The sequence below is a fragment of the Crocodylus porosus genome, unplaced genomic scaffold (genome assembly GCF_001723895.1).
Source record: "Crocodylus porosus isolate Cpor-Errol unplaced genomic scaffold, CroPor_comp1, whole genome shotgun sequence".
Taxonomy (NCBI): domain Eukaryota; kingdom Metazoa; phylum Chordata; order Crocodylia; family Crocodylidae; genus Crocodylus; species Crocodylus porosus.
In genome coordinates, this window is record NW_017728886.1 from 82,784,670 (window position 1) to 82,799,864 (window position 15,195).

The window sequence follows — 15,195 nt, forward strand, 5'->3', positions numbered from 1 at the left end:
CTGGGTGCTTTGCAGCTAGTTCGGAATAGGAAATCCTTACACCAAGATACTTACAATTTAAGGCTGAACAGTTAGGGAACAATTTACAATGATTCACCACAGGCAACACAAGGCAAACATGTCTTTAAGAGGATCAGAAATGCAGACAAGGTAGCAGTAATGCTGGGAAGTTTTATCTAGAGTAGGCTGTATGGAGGAAAGCCTATTGGTGATTGTGAGGAGTGGACAAAGGGATGGACAAGAGTGGGAGGAACATTAGTGGAGTAGGAACAATATGGAACAAACAACAAAGGAGGATAACAAGTGAAAGGTGGAGTTTATATGGGGCTCTGACGTTAGAGACAGAAAGTTTAAATTGGATGACATAATAGAAATTAAACCCAGGAAGGGGCTTGTAGCGGGATATGACACATTCAGATCAAACCAAGTGGGTATTAGTAGCTTTACAGTAATATGGACATATACATAACTGCTGAAGTGCTGTTAGTTCCCTTTTGCATACATATGTTAAGTACTATGTGGCAAATGCTAGATCCATCAAAAGTGTTGTATTATATTTGCACACTGACTACATATAATTATAGAGCCACTTTTGTTCTTATTTAGACTCATGCAAATTCAGAATAACTCCATTCACTTCAGTCAGTTTACACCAGTGTTACCCAGCTTTGCCCAAGAGCAGATTTTAGCCAGACATTTTTTTTTGTTTGTATATATCTTTGTTTGTTTGATGGTTCTCTAGGGGTAACAGAGATAGCACGGGGAAGGCATCTGGCAGTCGGCAAAGCAGCACAGAGAATGAATTGAAATGGACAGACCACCAGAGGCCATGGAGCAGCACAGACTCAGACAGCTCAAATCGCAATTTGAAGCCAGCCATAACAAAGACAGCAAGTTTTGGTGGTATAACTGTTCTGACAAGAGGAGATAGTTCATCAAGTAACAGGAGTACCGGCAAACTGTCTAAAACAGGTAGCTAGTACTGTATTGGATTCGGAGTACTTTCTTTCAGCTATAAGAAGTGTGTGATTGTTTCTTTGCAGCCACACTGTATCGTGAACTACAAGTCTGTTATGTATTTATTGTTCATGCTTTATTTACGTACCTGTCTATATAATTCTGTAACTGTGTCTAGATCAGTGACTCTCAACCACGGTGCCACAGGAATATTAATATTTTAGGCATGCAAACACCTAAGCTAGGTACAGACATTCAAAAACCAAGGCGAAATTGATCTAAGTTCCATGGTTTTCTGTAAGCGACGTAGTTTAGATTGGTAGTGAACAAAACACACATTCACCATTTGGTTGTGAGGAGGGGAGAACAGGGCACAGAACTTATTAGTTCTGTCATTTTTAAACCAGTCTAGGTGTGCCAAACTTCGGTTCTGTTGCAGTTATAGACTGGTTTCTGATCACATGTACCCTACTGGTACAAGTGTAATCACGGCCTTACATGTGATTCACAAGATAAACCTGCAGATTTCAAACAGGAATTCAGGATGTCAGAAACATTTGACGTGCTGTGATCTTGCTGAGTTCTTTTCAGCAGCAAATTTTCTCTGCTACTTTTCTATAGTCAAAAAAATAAGAGAAAGCTGGGGGCTGGCATTTTCCAAGGGGTGCCAAGAGTCTAAAAAAGTTGATAACCGCATGATGCATTCTTCCCCCCAAGGGCTTAGATATCTATGCAAAGTAAATTCATTTCACTGTTTTTCATGGAACAACCAGTTCAGCTTGTGTGCTATACAAAATTACAATGGACTAAAAAATGATAGTTCCATCAGGTAATGAATACTGCCTTTTTCAGTCTTTTTTTCTTTATTGTACAAAAATAGAGCACAGTAAAAGTTGGTCCAGTCTAAAATATGAACACCATATTTTTCTCCAGTCTTCAGATTTTCGAGGCCATTTGCCTTCTCAGCACCTGTAGATAGTCTCCAGCCAGACTACCTGATTGAAATTGAGGTACCACAGGACAACATAATATAAAGTAATACAATTCTGACTTCTGAAGGGGCTTGAAGTCTCTTAGTTCCTACATGATTTTTTTTAGAACTCATATGATTGTAAAAAGAAAAAGAAATCCCTTGTTGTTTGCATTATCGTTCCTGGATACATTAATATTAGGGTGAGTCACGGTATGGTTCTGAGTAATTCCCAACTATGCCATTAAGTTATTTTCTATTTTTACATAAATGTGTGTAATAAATGATCAGGGCCATCAGACAACTCCATCAGTTTGGATCATTACATAAATATAGTACAATCCCAGTAGTAATCAATATTTAGCACTTAGTGACTGTCAACTTCAAAGTGCATTGGAGACATTAGTCAATTTAAGCCCAATTTATCAAGCCTTATGCTCCTGAGGTCATACTGGATTCTTTGCTTCCCTTTTTTTCTCCGACCCAAAAGCATGATGTAGATCTGTCCTTCGTGTGAAGCAGTCTGTATTCCAAGATCCTTGAATCTAAGTTCAGTGAGGGTTTTCTGTTACCTTGCCATACTTGCCAACTTTAAAAAAAAATGACTCAATTGAATCGTACTCTTTTAAAATTTGCTCTTCTCAAAGTTAGCATGGAGCCCCTTGGGACCTGTGACAAAAGAACATACTGCATTTTATAAGTAAATCCCTCAGATTCCTTTTAAGTTTTACTTTCCTTGCCCAGGTAAAATTGCACTGATTAAGGACCAAGTAACTTCTATTATGGCCCTTTGTGGTTATATTTATTTACATAACAGATGTGCTTGAACTTATAAAAACAATATAGCTAAAACTTACCCAAGCGTCTTTTAAGATATGCTTCTTATTTTCAACGGGTGCACACAATAAAATGAGGGCCATATTCTCAGCTGATGGAATGTGTCTAAGCTCCACTAATTCAAATGGATCTTTGTACAGTCCTACAATCTAACCCAATAATTTGATGAAGCACAGCAGCAGCTTGGTATAATTTGAAGTCTAGTTCTGAATTGATTGCAATTCCCTGCTGCACTAAATAGAGAGAGACAAAGTGCTTGAACAAAGTCATGGGAATCCAGTTTGGAGTGTTCGGACACATGTTAATTGCAAAAGATTTAATAGTTTTAAATAGCCTTCATAGCACTAAAATCAAGCATATCAAATGATGCACTTACAAAATAATAAAAAAAAATCTCTGAAGAGCTCTAATAACTGTAAATGTATCTGGACTATATATTCACCAAATCCCAAATCACTTCCAAATGAAAGCTCTTCTAATACATTTAAAACGCTTCAGTAATATTAAAATACCACGTTCTTTGTAGAGTGATTAGATATTGTAAGTGCTTTAGAGCTTTTTAATTTTTTTATCTAAGTGTTCCAATTTGAAAGCTTGTCAAGGCACAGGAAAGGAGAAAGCAGCTAAATAAAAGAGGTGAAAAAAAAGAGCAAGACTGGATGTCAAAACAAACTCACACTTTCAAAACCAGGACATAAAGTGAAGCTGTCAGTCAGCCTGAGGAATTCAGGGGAATTAAGACTCATAAGAAGAAAAGAGTCTGATGTTATCACTAAAATGATGTGTTATGGTAATAACTCAGCCAAGATTGACCATTCTTTAAAAAAAAGGGGGGAGGGGGGACCATGCCCTCATATTTTGCTTTCTTCTCCCCAGAATACACTCTTTTTGTTCATGTGACTGTTCCTCATTCCATACACTCCTTCCATACTGACTAGCAAATGTTTTCTGCATTATAGTAGATGCTGGTAAAACTTTTACACCTTAGGTGTAGTTTACACAGAAGTTTAAAAAATGCAACAAGTACTAAAGTTCAAGTTACTGGTGTTGTTCACTAAACATCCAAGTCTTTGATATGTGTTTTATGGAGGTCAGACACAAATGTCACCATATTTTCATTTACGTACAAGAGACACAACACAGGTTGGGATCAGCAGTCAGTCACAGAGTGCATAATGGATTAAATGAAAGTACCAGATCAAGATCAGTAGCTAGTAAACAAAATTCAGAGTAGCTGGTTGTCATCTAGACAGCATGCATTTATTATCTATGAAATATCTTTACTGGGGAAAAAACAGATATTCACGGTGTCTAAGGCTCATAATGTTCTATGTATGTTCATAGATGCCTTGAAGAAGTATGTAAGGCTAGGGACAGGCATTGAAAAATGCCTGAGCCTGAATTGATTCAGTCTTTGCAGGTTAGTCTAACCTGGATGGCTAAATCAGTTTTGTAAACAGGCAAGCATCCCAGAAGTGCAGGCATGTGCCTCAGGTTATAAACTGGGGGTGCTGGAGCAGCCCTCCCTTCCTTGCACAGCCTGGAGCTGAGTGGGGTGTGGCCTGGCTTTGATTAAGCCAGCAGGGAATTGATAACAGTGTTTATTACCCAATTAAGAAAACAACAGAGGGACATTACCAGCTGCTTGTTGACTCAGCACAGACCATAGCCAGCACTGGTCTGCTAGCTAATACCAGACACCTCCTCAGCAAGGCAAAGGGGAAGGGGGAGTTCCTGCTTAGCAGGGAGTGGTGAGGGGAGTCTCTGGAGCTGCAGCCAGGGAGCAGAGGGGAGGGGAGAGCCTTGCTGTGGAGCAGAGTGCCCTGCCCAGCCCAGAGAGCATACTGGGATGCTGGGGGTGTCTGGTTTATCTTAAAGCAGCAAGGAGTCTGGGACAGATATTGCTTAAACTGGTTTGAGCCAAGTCAGTTAAGTCGGATATTGTATTCAACCAGGTTTATCTCAAACCAGTTTCAGCCATTTTCAAACTGGTTTACGTGCAATGAACATTTGTTCTGTTACCGGTTTAAACCCATTTCTGATCACTTAAACCAGTTTCTGTGTAATGTCTGTCCCTATCCTAAGAGTTCAGTAGTAGCAAATCTCTGTGTTTCTTCCCTATATCTCCAAACATTCTGTTTCCATCCTTCTATTAGGATGATGGTGATAATGATAATTAATAGCATACAGAAGTCTTTATGAGTAAATCTAAAGAACTGTACATAGGATGTCAGTATCATTATTCCAGTTTTAGAAAGAAAGACAGTGAGGCACAGTGAAGTGATGAGTATATGGTCTCACAGCTGGATTCAAGCAGAACATAGAATGTGTTGTTCACCTTACTTGGCCTGGTTTATTGCAAGAAATTAAGAAATTATCAAAGAAGTGATGATTCCATGCCCTGGGAACAAAATGAGCTGCTTTAAATTCATTGTACCATTCTATTTTATTTTTTATTATATTTTTGCTTGTGGTGTTTGCTAAAAATATAAATATACCTATTTTAATTTAAAAGCACATTGATACCTCACAAATATGTTACCTGTTGCACGGATATCTTGAAGCATAATGGATATAGACAGGTGCATTATTAAAGCAATAAATCAATATTTGGTCAGGGAAGGAGATGTAATAATTAAAAAAATTACTCAGAGCACATTCCTGCAATTTATGACATCATCCATATCCCCAGTTACTTTAGACTTTTGTGCTGTAATAGATTTTTTTTCCAGTTTGACTATTCATACGTATTTAATGAGGAAAGATGGCTCTGCATATGAATGTATCTGTCAGGTATGCTCCTATTCAACCCCGATCTATCCTTATGAGGACAAACTGTTTTTCCTAGTTAACAGTATTATTTTCATTTACTATTTATAATATTTTTTATTAATTTAGGTAAGGAAACAAAGTGTGCATTCTAAACATAAGTATTGTCAATTTGAAAATGTAAACAATATACTTTATTTCATCTTTAGTCTAGTTCTTTACAGTACAGTTTTTGTACTACAGCACCGCCTCATAAGCCCCAATTCAAATTCTTTTTTCCCTCTCTCTACAAACAGTTGGCCGTATTCTGACTGATGATACAAACCTATAGTAATCATTACATTCAGTTGAGTTATATGAAATATATATAAATATAATAAAAATTGAAATCTAATCCAGGGGGTTTGGCATTCCTTAGTGGTCCTGAAGGGAAATTGTAATCTTAACTACAAGCCTTTAAAAACTCTAACCGTTTTGTTAAAGGATCCTGTAAATTATCATTTTATGCCCTGGTTTTGGAACCAGATTTCTGCTTGTTTATGTTTTCTTCCAGTCAAGTTGATCGGGTAAATATTCCCAATGGCAATCTTGGGAAAGTAGGTGGAGGAGCAGTAAATTAAAAGCTACCTGATTCTACTCACAAGCTACCTACCAGCTTGTCGCACAGAAACATCATTCTTGTTTCCAGAATTTCGAGTTCGAGTTGGTATCACTTTCATAGGAACCCAGAGCTACAGTGGTGATAAAAGCTAGATAAAAAATGGAAAAAAACCAGATTAGAAAGTACAGGTTTTTAAAACTAGAAAATCAGTATTTTTGATTCTGTGAAAATGCATCCAAGATAAAAGTGATTAATGTGTTGCTCCTGTGAAATTTACCCCAGAGGACAAGTAGGGATTGGGTAATTAGATGGGCCAGTTGACTGGAGAGGGAGTCTTTGTCATTGGTTATAAGGATATCCTATGAAGAATGTAGGCAACAGGGAGGAGGAAAAATTGATTAGGATGGTCCAAGAGATGGGCCTAGGAGCACAGAGAGGGGATTAAGCAAAGGGCAAGTTAAGTTGAACATTAAGTATAGGAGAAAGTCCAGAAGGTCTGTGGCCTAAAAGAGACGGTAGAAATGCCACTGGCTTGATCATTTAAAACCAGGGGCATGAAAAACTTTGAGGGGAGTCTTTCCCCCAAAATATCTAGGTGTTTTCCAATGTCTTTTTTCATCTCTTGCCCCTTTTTGAATTTCCATATAATTCTCAGGTACTTACAGGTTCTACTTAATTCTAGCATTGAAGAACACATCTAAATACATGTTAATAGGTAACTGATGGGAACATCAAGATTTTTATGTCTGTTATGAAATGGATATGGCACTCTTAGAACGGTTTAAAACAGCCAGCCAGCCCCCTATGCAAATGCCCTACCCCCCTGTCCCCTCCCCCCCCGGCCTCCACCATAATCAGCAGAGGCTGCAAAGGGAATAGACAGCAAAAAGCAGGAACTAGAACCATATGTATGCCTCCTCTGCTGCCCTGGCTGGAGTATGCTGTGATTCCCTGAGATGATGTTGGCCAGATCCATTTTCTTCACAGGTTAGACCTACCCTACGAGCTGTAGGTTACTGGCCCTGGTCTAAAAGCATAACGGTGAACTGGCTAGGAGAATTTAACTAGAGGATGGAACAAATTGTTGGTAGATATTGAAAAAGGAGGGGTATGGAGAGCTGTGAACTAAGAGAAGTCCAGTTTTTTTAGATTTCAATAACTTCAGGATGACGGGCAAAACTCTCCATGGCTTGTAAAGTCTTTTAAAGCTCACTAGTTCATATTTTCAGTCTGTATTAGGTGACTTCTTCTCGTGTTGACTGAAGTAAACATGAAAGTCGCTATAAACAAATAATTAGCATTTATTCATTAATGAACATGAGCATCAGTGTTTGAATTTAACTCAGTATAACAGCACATAATATAATGGTAGGGAATAAGCTCTTGTAGTGCTGAGGCAACAAAAATGGATAGTTCTTCTAAAGAATAATGTAAACATGATCAAGAGTTGTTAAGTAATAATATAGGAAGGGGACTCAAAACCTGGAGAAAATTGGTCTCGTTCATTTCTTCAAGTTGTTCCACTGAATGAAACATTTCTGTTAATAAGAAAGAGCCAATCATTGATGATTCTGAAAGTAAGCTAGTTTCAGTAAAATCATTTTAACTAAAATGCAGCAGAAATGAGAAATTAAATGCTTGTTCCACAGCTCCTAGCAGCTCTTAATATCAACTTAATTTAGAGGCACTCTGGATTTGTCTCCAATGTTCATAAATTGATAAAGCGAAGACTATTATTACATAAAAGCATCTGAAAAGAAAAAAAAAATCCATTACAAAGTTACACTGTTCTTTTACAGCATTTCCTTCAAAGAGCACAAAATGGGCAATTAAAGGAATAACAGTTAGTGGGCCCTACTTAAATTATTATAATAAAAGAATTTCATACTTAACTTCATCTTTCATCCCCAGGGAGAATTCAGATCAATAGGATTTTGATAAGTCAGCTATCACACACAGAAAGCGAGAACCCCCCCCCCCCCAAAAGAATCAATGTTGAAATTAATGCAATACGGCCAGTCAAACATGGAAAATGATCTGATAATTACTGTATTTTCCACAGAGAGAAAAATGAATTTCTGCTAAATGTTGTTTTTACATCTAAAAACAGAAAATACCAGAATACTATGCCGAAGTTCCCAAAGGTGCCATCAAGAAATTCATCCATCCAAGCATGTCTCTGCCATTCAAATTGCCACAGAAATTAATATTATGAAGTAGATAGTTCAGTAGTCTTCATAATTTTCCAATGGATGTTTGTACAACATACCATGTAAACCTTTGTTGAAAAAGTAGCAGCTACGACAGTTTCAGAGCACACACAAACAATTCAAAAATTCTTCTGCATCCTGCACTAGCTTCCTGACTGGTTGATTAGGAAGAGTGTCCTTGGCCCTAGCAACCCAGTGAAACTGTAGTTTCTACAGATGTGTTCAGCTACTATATGTATGTAGAAAATTGCACTAAGCAAAAGGCAGTACAAATGTACATCAGATTTTACACAATGGAGTGCTTTATGCAGAAGCCCAGTAAGTACAAACCCCCACAGATTCTAGGTTGTTGCCATTGCTTCTACAAACTCAAAAACACATTTCCTCAAGTCTAATTATCAAGAAGGAAATTGATGCAAGTTAAGGACAAGATTCAGAAATGATTCAGGGCTTTGGAATCCTGCTAGGGGCAAACTGAGGCCCACACTGGAACCAAACTTCCTTTTTGCCTCCCCGTCTTCTCCAGGTCTACATGAGGACACTCAGCAAAAGTAAAGGTGAGTGAACTAATGGTATGAAGTCAATGAACACATCTAAAGCACATTAAACTTTTGTGTGCAGCATTCTAGTCAGAAGCAGAGTAACCTTAGCTCACTGTAACTTTATCTGTGAGGACTAAGCTGCTGCTACAGTGATTTAAGGCCAGTTTACTTCTGAATGGGAACGTTCACGTGGTTTAATGTTTATTTAACATCTTTGTATTGATTTCACACCTTTAATTGATTCACCTGAACTTTTCCAAGTGTTCTTTTTTTTTTTATAAGCTTTTGGTAGTAGTATTTAAAATTGCAGATCAGATTTATATTTAGGAAAGCGGTTATGCCATAGCTGATTGCAGTTAGCATCTCAGAATGTAGATGCAGTCTGAAGATAGTCAATTGTTTTAAAAACATGTATTCCAGTCCACCATCCGAACCTCACTGAGCTGTTGTTTTAGCACATTCAGGGTGAGGATAGACAATGCAAACCCCCCCGCATCAGAGTAACTTCATCCAATCTAGTGGAGAGTGCCCCTTAAAGAAAAAGAGAAAAACTGTATCAATGTAGGTTGCTCTGGGTCAGTTTTCATTTATCTGCTTCCATCCTGGAATAGCAATTTTCTATAGGAGGGAGAGGGGAAGGCTAGTCATCTAGTAAGTGCTTGCCATCTTTAAAATGGATTATCTTGTGTATGCAGACTCTTAAGGAGAGTAGAAGACTGGGCTTTTTTAACTAAGAGTCTATATCTCATTCAGGTTCAGAGTCTTCCAGCAGCGCTGGCTCCTCAGGATCCCTGTCACGAACGCATCAGCCTCTACAAGGTGCATCCATTGTTGCTGGCGTGTCAGCAAATTCTTCAGGCAGCGTTTCCTATACAGAGAATGGGATGAGTGGCCAGGTAGCACCAAGCAACACCAGCTATATCATACTTCCACTTGAAGCTGCAGGGATACCTCCTGGCAGTATCCTCCTCAATCCCCACACAGGTCAGTCTGTCATTTCCCCCATCTTCTTCATTACGCTTTAGGGAACCTACTAAGATCCACACAAAAAAATACTGGTAGCTAGAGAAGCACCACCTGCTGAGTGCTTCATTAGGGAGGAGGTAGTTACTTTTATTTGAAAACTAGATTTTGCTAGATGTGTTCACATCTGGGAGCAAGTATATGTTGGCTTCATATATGTTGACATAGCCAGTGAGGAACAATAAAAGTAATTTAATCAGAGATACAATAAGAAGGGTTTGAACCCTGGTCAAACACTATGGGAGAATGGGAGGGTGAAGGAGGAATGGGGGAGAGGTGCCAGTGAGGGGGAGCTACGGCTGTGAAAGCAATGCTGTGGGGCTGCTTTTGCTGCTGGAACACAGGGGTGGAAGGGTGATTCTGGTGCCTCTCCTAATTTGTTACTCAGGGTTGGTGTCCCACTCACCCAGCCCTAGTTATACTACTGCATTTGATACTGCACTGTTGGAATCTCTATAAAATAAAGTTCTGATCTTGCCAGGTGCTGCGGTCTTCTTGTGAGATGCTGAATCCTTTAGTAGTTTTGAAGGGTGGGAATGGGAAAGGGTGTCAGGATGCTCAGCATTTCTCAGGAATAGGCCATTGCTCTGATATCTAGAACCAACTGATGTACAATTTGCAAAGCTTTAGAATATAACTAAATAATGGAAGAAGAGAAGGTTTGGATATGGTGTTTCAATTAGCATTCTGGAGTTAGTGTTGTTATCTAAGATTGGCTTACATCTGTGTAAGTAAATTGGAAGTTGTAGGTGAAAAGACACTCTTGTATCCTGGTATCCCTAGTCCTGCTTCTAACTGGAACTACACAGAGGTAAAGTAAGCAGATACATGGAATTATGAGCAAAAAGTTAATGTAAACCCCCTTTAACCTCAAAAATAATTCAGTTTGGGTTTGATATTGCAGAAAAGTTAAAAGGATTCTTATTTAAACTAGATCACTTATCATGTCCTCAGATTAGATGTTTAATAACTGCATATTACAATATCATAAGCCATGTATTCTATTAGCACTATAAAAAAGACTTAAGGATCCAGGACTCTGGTGCTACCTCAGTGACTTGGGTCCATTTCAGTGGCAATGACTGAAGTAGTATCTGGCTCTGGAATCTGCATTCCTCTTTTAGCTGAGTTTAATATGAGCATTAAAAAGCTACAAAAGCAATGCATTTTCTTCTGTACTGGGAGCAGAAGTCTGATATAATTATTCGAAGTTTTATGAATAACAACATACGGCTTTCATTTTGGGGAACGTTATTTGTAGTGAAAGTCACTACTTTCTGGATGCATCTATGTCTACATGTTAAATAAAAATAGGTTTAGTGCCAAAAAATAAAATTTATTCATGAGTCCACCACTAGAAATACCTTTGTAGTCAGGATGAGGACACAAAATAAGGACAAAAGGTAAGGAGTCTTAACAAATGCAACAGCTTGAAAAATCCTGTAAAACCAAGTCAATCAGGACTCGTAGTAGAGATGATCTCTTTTATTAGACCAGCAAGATTTTTGCAAAAAAAAATTCTTTAATTGTAAGCTTTTGGGCACAAACACCCTTCATCAGGCATTGGAGAAAAGATTGTAAAAGGTCTCCTGGGTAGAAATGAAAGTTCATATTTCTTTTCAAAGATTCAGAAGATATCATCTCTACTACGAGTCCTGATTGCCTTTTCCTCTAGACCAATATGGCTTCAACCTGGATAAAATCAAGTGTTCCATAAGCACTTTAGAGGATAATAGCATTTGATTCTAATCAAGATACTTCAGCATATGTAAATGCAGGAAGATATTTTAAAGTTTATATATAGTGGACTGATTTAATGACCTATTCTTGAACACAAGCATTTTTTCAAGCTACATCACTTGCGTGTATATTTTCAAACTCTGGAGTTTTCATACTGGAATTTTGCACTGGAGACAGGAAAGGAAGGAGTTTGAGTGTTTCTGTCAAGAACTGGGGTTTGGAGGGCAGTAGAGAGAGAGCAAAAACACCACCAGCTTTATTTGCATGTTCTTGGTCAGTTGTGTGGTTTACTGACAGCTCTGTCCAGCTCTGTGTAAGAGTGCCTCACATATGTTGAAGGAACATTTTTGTGTGTTCTGTAGTCTGCTTTCAAGAAGCTTTTTTGCACATACTTCAGTATGCATGGGAAGAAGTCCATCCACTCTTCACATGGCTGGATTAAGGAGAGCTACTAATCCTTCCAAACCATGAATAGCAGCTTATATAGCAAGAATTTGGCAAAGATCTGCCACACACTATTCACTATATCTCATGTTACAGGTATAGCATCTCTCACTAGCTAACGTATGTCACTGGTATTTAGGGCCTCATTGTATTTCTCACAAGCTTAATGCCTCCAGGTTCCAACAGTTGAATGGCATGTCTTCCCACCTTAGCATGCCACTTTCTTTTCAGATGCATAACTGAGTAGTGTATGAGAGAGAAAGAAGAGTAGTGTGTGAGAGTGAGAGAAGACATGAGAAAGAGAAAGTGAGTGTATCTGCTCTATATGTCGTTCAAGGAGGATTTTTTTCTGTGTATATATTAGCTCCGCTGCTTGCACACTGGTTACCTGTCTATCATAATAGCTAATTTTTAAGTGTATATATTTAAAAAAGGTAAAAGGAGCAATTCAGTTTGAAGTATCAGACCCTTTTTCAGATTTATAGAATCCCATTCTTCTATGTGCTGGAAATAAAAACTTGACTATAGTGTCTGCTGTTTTTAATGCAAAATAAAATACATAATACAAATTTGTCATTGTATGTGAAGCCACAAATCTCTGCATCTTATTACAGTAAAATTGAAAAAGAAATTCCTCAGGAAGAAAGTATGGATACTGCACGATGTGATCAGGCATTAGCATGATGGGTATTCATAAAAATCTAAACGAGGAGAAGATCATTTAAAGAAAGGAAAAATGAAGCCCTTTTCTCCTTAGTGAATGGATTTTCTTTCCTTGTGTAGCATCACACTTTAGCCCTTTCTTCTCCTCTTGCCATGTGATTATCCTCAGTACTCCCTTCTTTGATTGTAACTGCTTGTCGCTTAAAGATTTTATTTCCTGTCATACTGTGTAGTCATAGTGACCATATGACCCCATACCAGCATCCAGAGACCCAGTCATCAGGTTGACACATTGGTTTCTCTCTGGTCAGAAAAATATAAAAACCTCTGGACACCTTTGAACTTTCTCTTAGGTGTTGGCAACCTACCACCTCTATTAAATGCATTTTTTCTGATCCAGAACTTTGCCCAGCTTGCCTACAGAAGTTTTTATTTCTTGTGGAAAGATAGCAACAGCATTTCTACAGTTCAGTACCATTCAATCTATTTTGCCTATTTTCTAGTCTCTCCTAATGCCTTCTTGGACTTCATCTTCTCAGTATTTAACATATTTCATGTTTCTTTCTTATGTCTTATAATTTTTCTATTACTAGCCTCCTATCGCCCCTTACATCAGGGAAGTAATTAATTCCCCATTGTTTGCAGGTGTATCACTTACATTTTCAAAACTCTCATTTTCATTTCTTGTTGAAAAAATCTTTTCCGGATCCTCTTCTTCATAAATCCCCCTTCTCAAGGCCCTTCTTTATGCTTTTACTTTTCTGTGCAGTCATCCTTGATTGGAGTGTTGCTTCAGATTCATCTTAAATATCTGTCAGAAATCTCTGAGACTGCTATAGCTACACTCCTAGCTGTCGTCTTGTGCTTTGTTTTAGCATTTCTTTACCCATGGACTTCACTGTAGCATTCACCCCAGTGGATGGTCTTAGGTTATTGTCATCCCTGTTAGCTCCATCATAAATGCTGACCATTTCTGAATTTAATTTTTCCTGTCTCCACTAACATACAAATAATGTTCCAATTTACCTCCTTCACTCTCCAAGCCTCTTACATTTTTCTTCAGATCTGTAGCTCATTATTTTATGGTGAATGCCTTTTTATATCAATAGACAATATCTCCAGGGGCTCACATAGAAATTTTGTTTTTCATGAGATCGGCCCCCTGAAAGCGTTATACAGCTGTGCCTACATTTTTAAATGTGCACAGCTGCAAAGCACTTTTAATATGGCCAATCATGTGACAAATTAACCCTTATCAAATGAGGGATCAAATGAAGGGACTTCACTTTGGAATGCCTTTGGGCGGCAGTTGTCAACCTTTCACCCACCAACCATTTTGTTAAAAAAAAACCTGGTTCCACCATGATAAAAACAAAACCCCACAAAATTGCATTGTTCAAGATATTTGTTGATTCATCTATTTGAAGTGCAAATAACTGATTTTTTCAATGGGCAATGAGTTAAAGTCCCATCTACATGACCTTTGAGAAACACTGCCTTAGGGAACTTGTGCTTCCTAAAATTAATGTGTGGTGTGATTGGGGCTGGGTTGATACAGCCCCTCCCTGCCCCTGGTGCTGTTTGCAGGAAGGGCACAGGGAGGGGGAGCAAGCTGTGGGCTTGGGATTTGCCCAGCCTGAGCTGGAGGCAGGGCAGGTGGATTGGAGCTCCTGAACCTCGCAGGCCCCCCTCAGCTTCCTTCCCCTCCAGCTCAGGCCAGTAAACGCCAGCCTGCAGCTTCCTCCCTTTCCCTTTTTCCCCCTCCCCCCCTACCTTCCTGATGACAGCCCCAGAGCTGGGAGGGTGAGATGCAGGGGGCTGGCTTCTTGGCTGCAGGCAGGCTTCTCAGGCTCCTGCAGATAGGTGCAGTCGCCCTTCCCACCCCAACAGACGAATGTTTGTTGGGTTCAGGGGGGCGCTGTAACTCACGGTATTTTACGTTAAGTGCCGTGAGTTAGAGCAGAGGCTGCACATCTGTCAGCACCCCAACTACCACTGCCTTATATCATGGCTGCCCCAGGCACCCAATGGTGTTGTTACTCTGCTGGTTTGGAGGGTTTAAGTCTCCAGGCTTGGACGAGAGAAAAAAATCATTTACTGTTCTCCACCCCATTCCACCCCACGCATTCACAAGAACCAGCACAAAACCAGCTTCTCAGGTAATGATGTCTACCAGGACCTGACCTACTATTCTCCCACAATCAGTGTAATCAGCATTTCACCCACTATGAATGAAGCACTTTCCTAGCTGCAGCACTAAGCACCAACCCAAGAAGTGAACAAATTTTAAAGAGAGCAAGGTACATTCCTGCTTTGCTTTTGACACTGGCTTTGGGTGCCAGACATGAAGGAGGAGGAGGAATACATTGGTGGAGACAGCTTGAGCAGGCAGTAGGAGAAGCAGGAGCTGGTAGGAGATTAACAGGAGAATGGCTGAAG

At 39.1% G+C, this 15,195-nt stretch overlaps 1 protein-coding gene across 16 annotated transcripts in view; it reads left to right on the forward strand.

Moving 5' to 3' along the window:
• Window positions 1–15,195, forward strand: part of ARPP21 (cAMP regulated phosphoprotein 21) — a 186,752-nt gene that overhangs the window by 99,357 nt on the left and 72,200 nt on the right. For 9 of the 16 annotated variants that reach the window (XM_019538053.1, XM_019537989.1, XM_019537974.1 and 6 more), the window contains 2 exons: window positions 743–975; window positions 9,640–9,870. In XM_019538053.1, the coding sequence (XP_019393598.1) occupies window positions 743–975; window positions 9,640–9,870 (464 nt within the window). The remainder of the gene's footprint in view (window positions 1–742; window positions 976–9,639; window positions 9,871–15,195) is intronic. The other 7 variants (XM_019538070.1, XM_019537995.1, XM_019538061.1 and 4 more) reach the window with 2 other exon arrangements.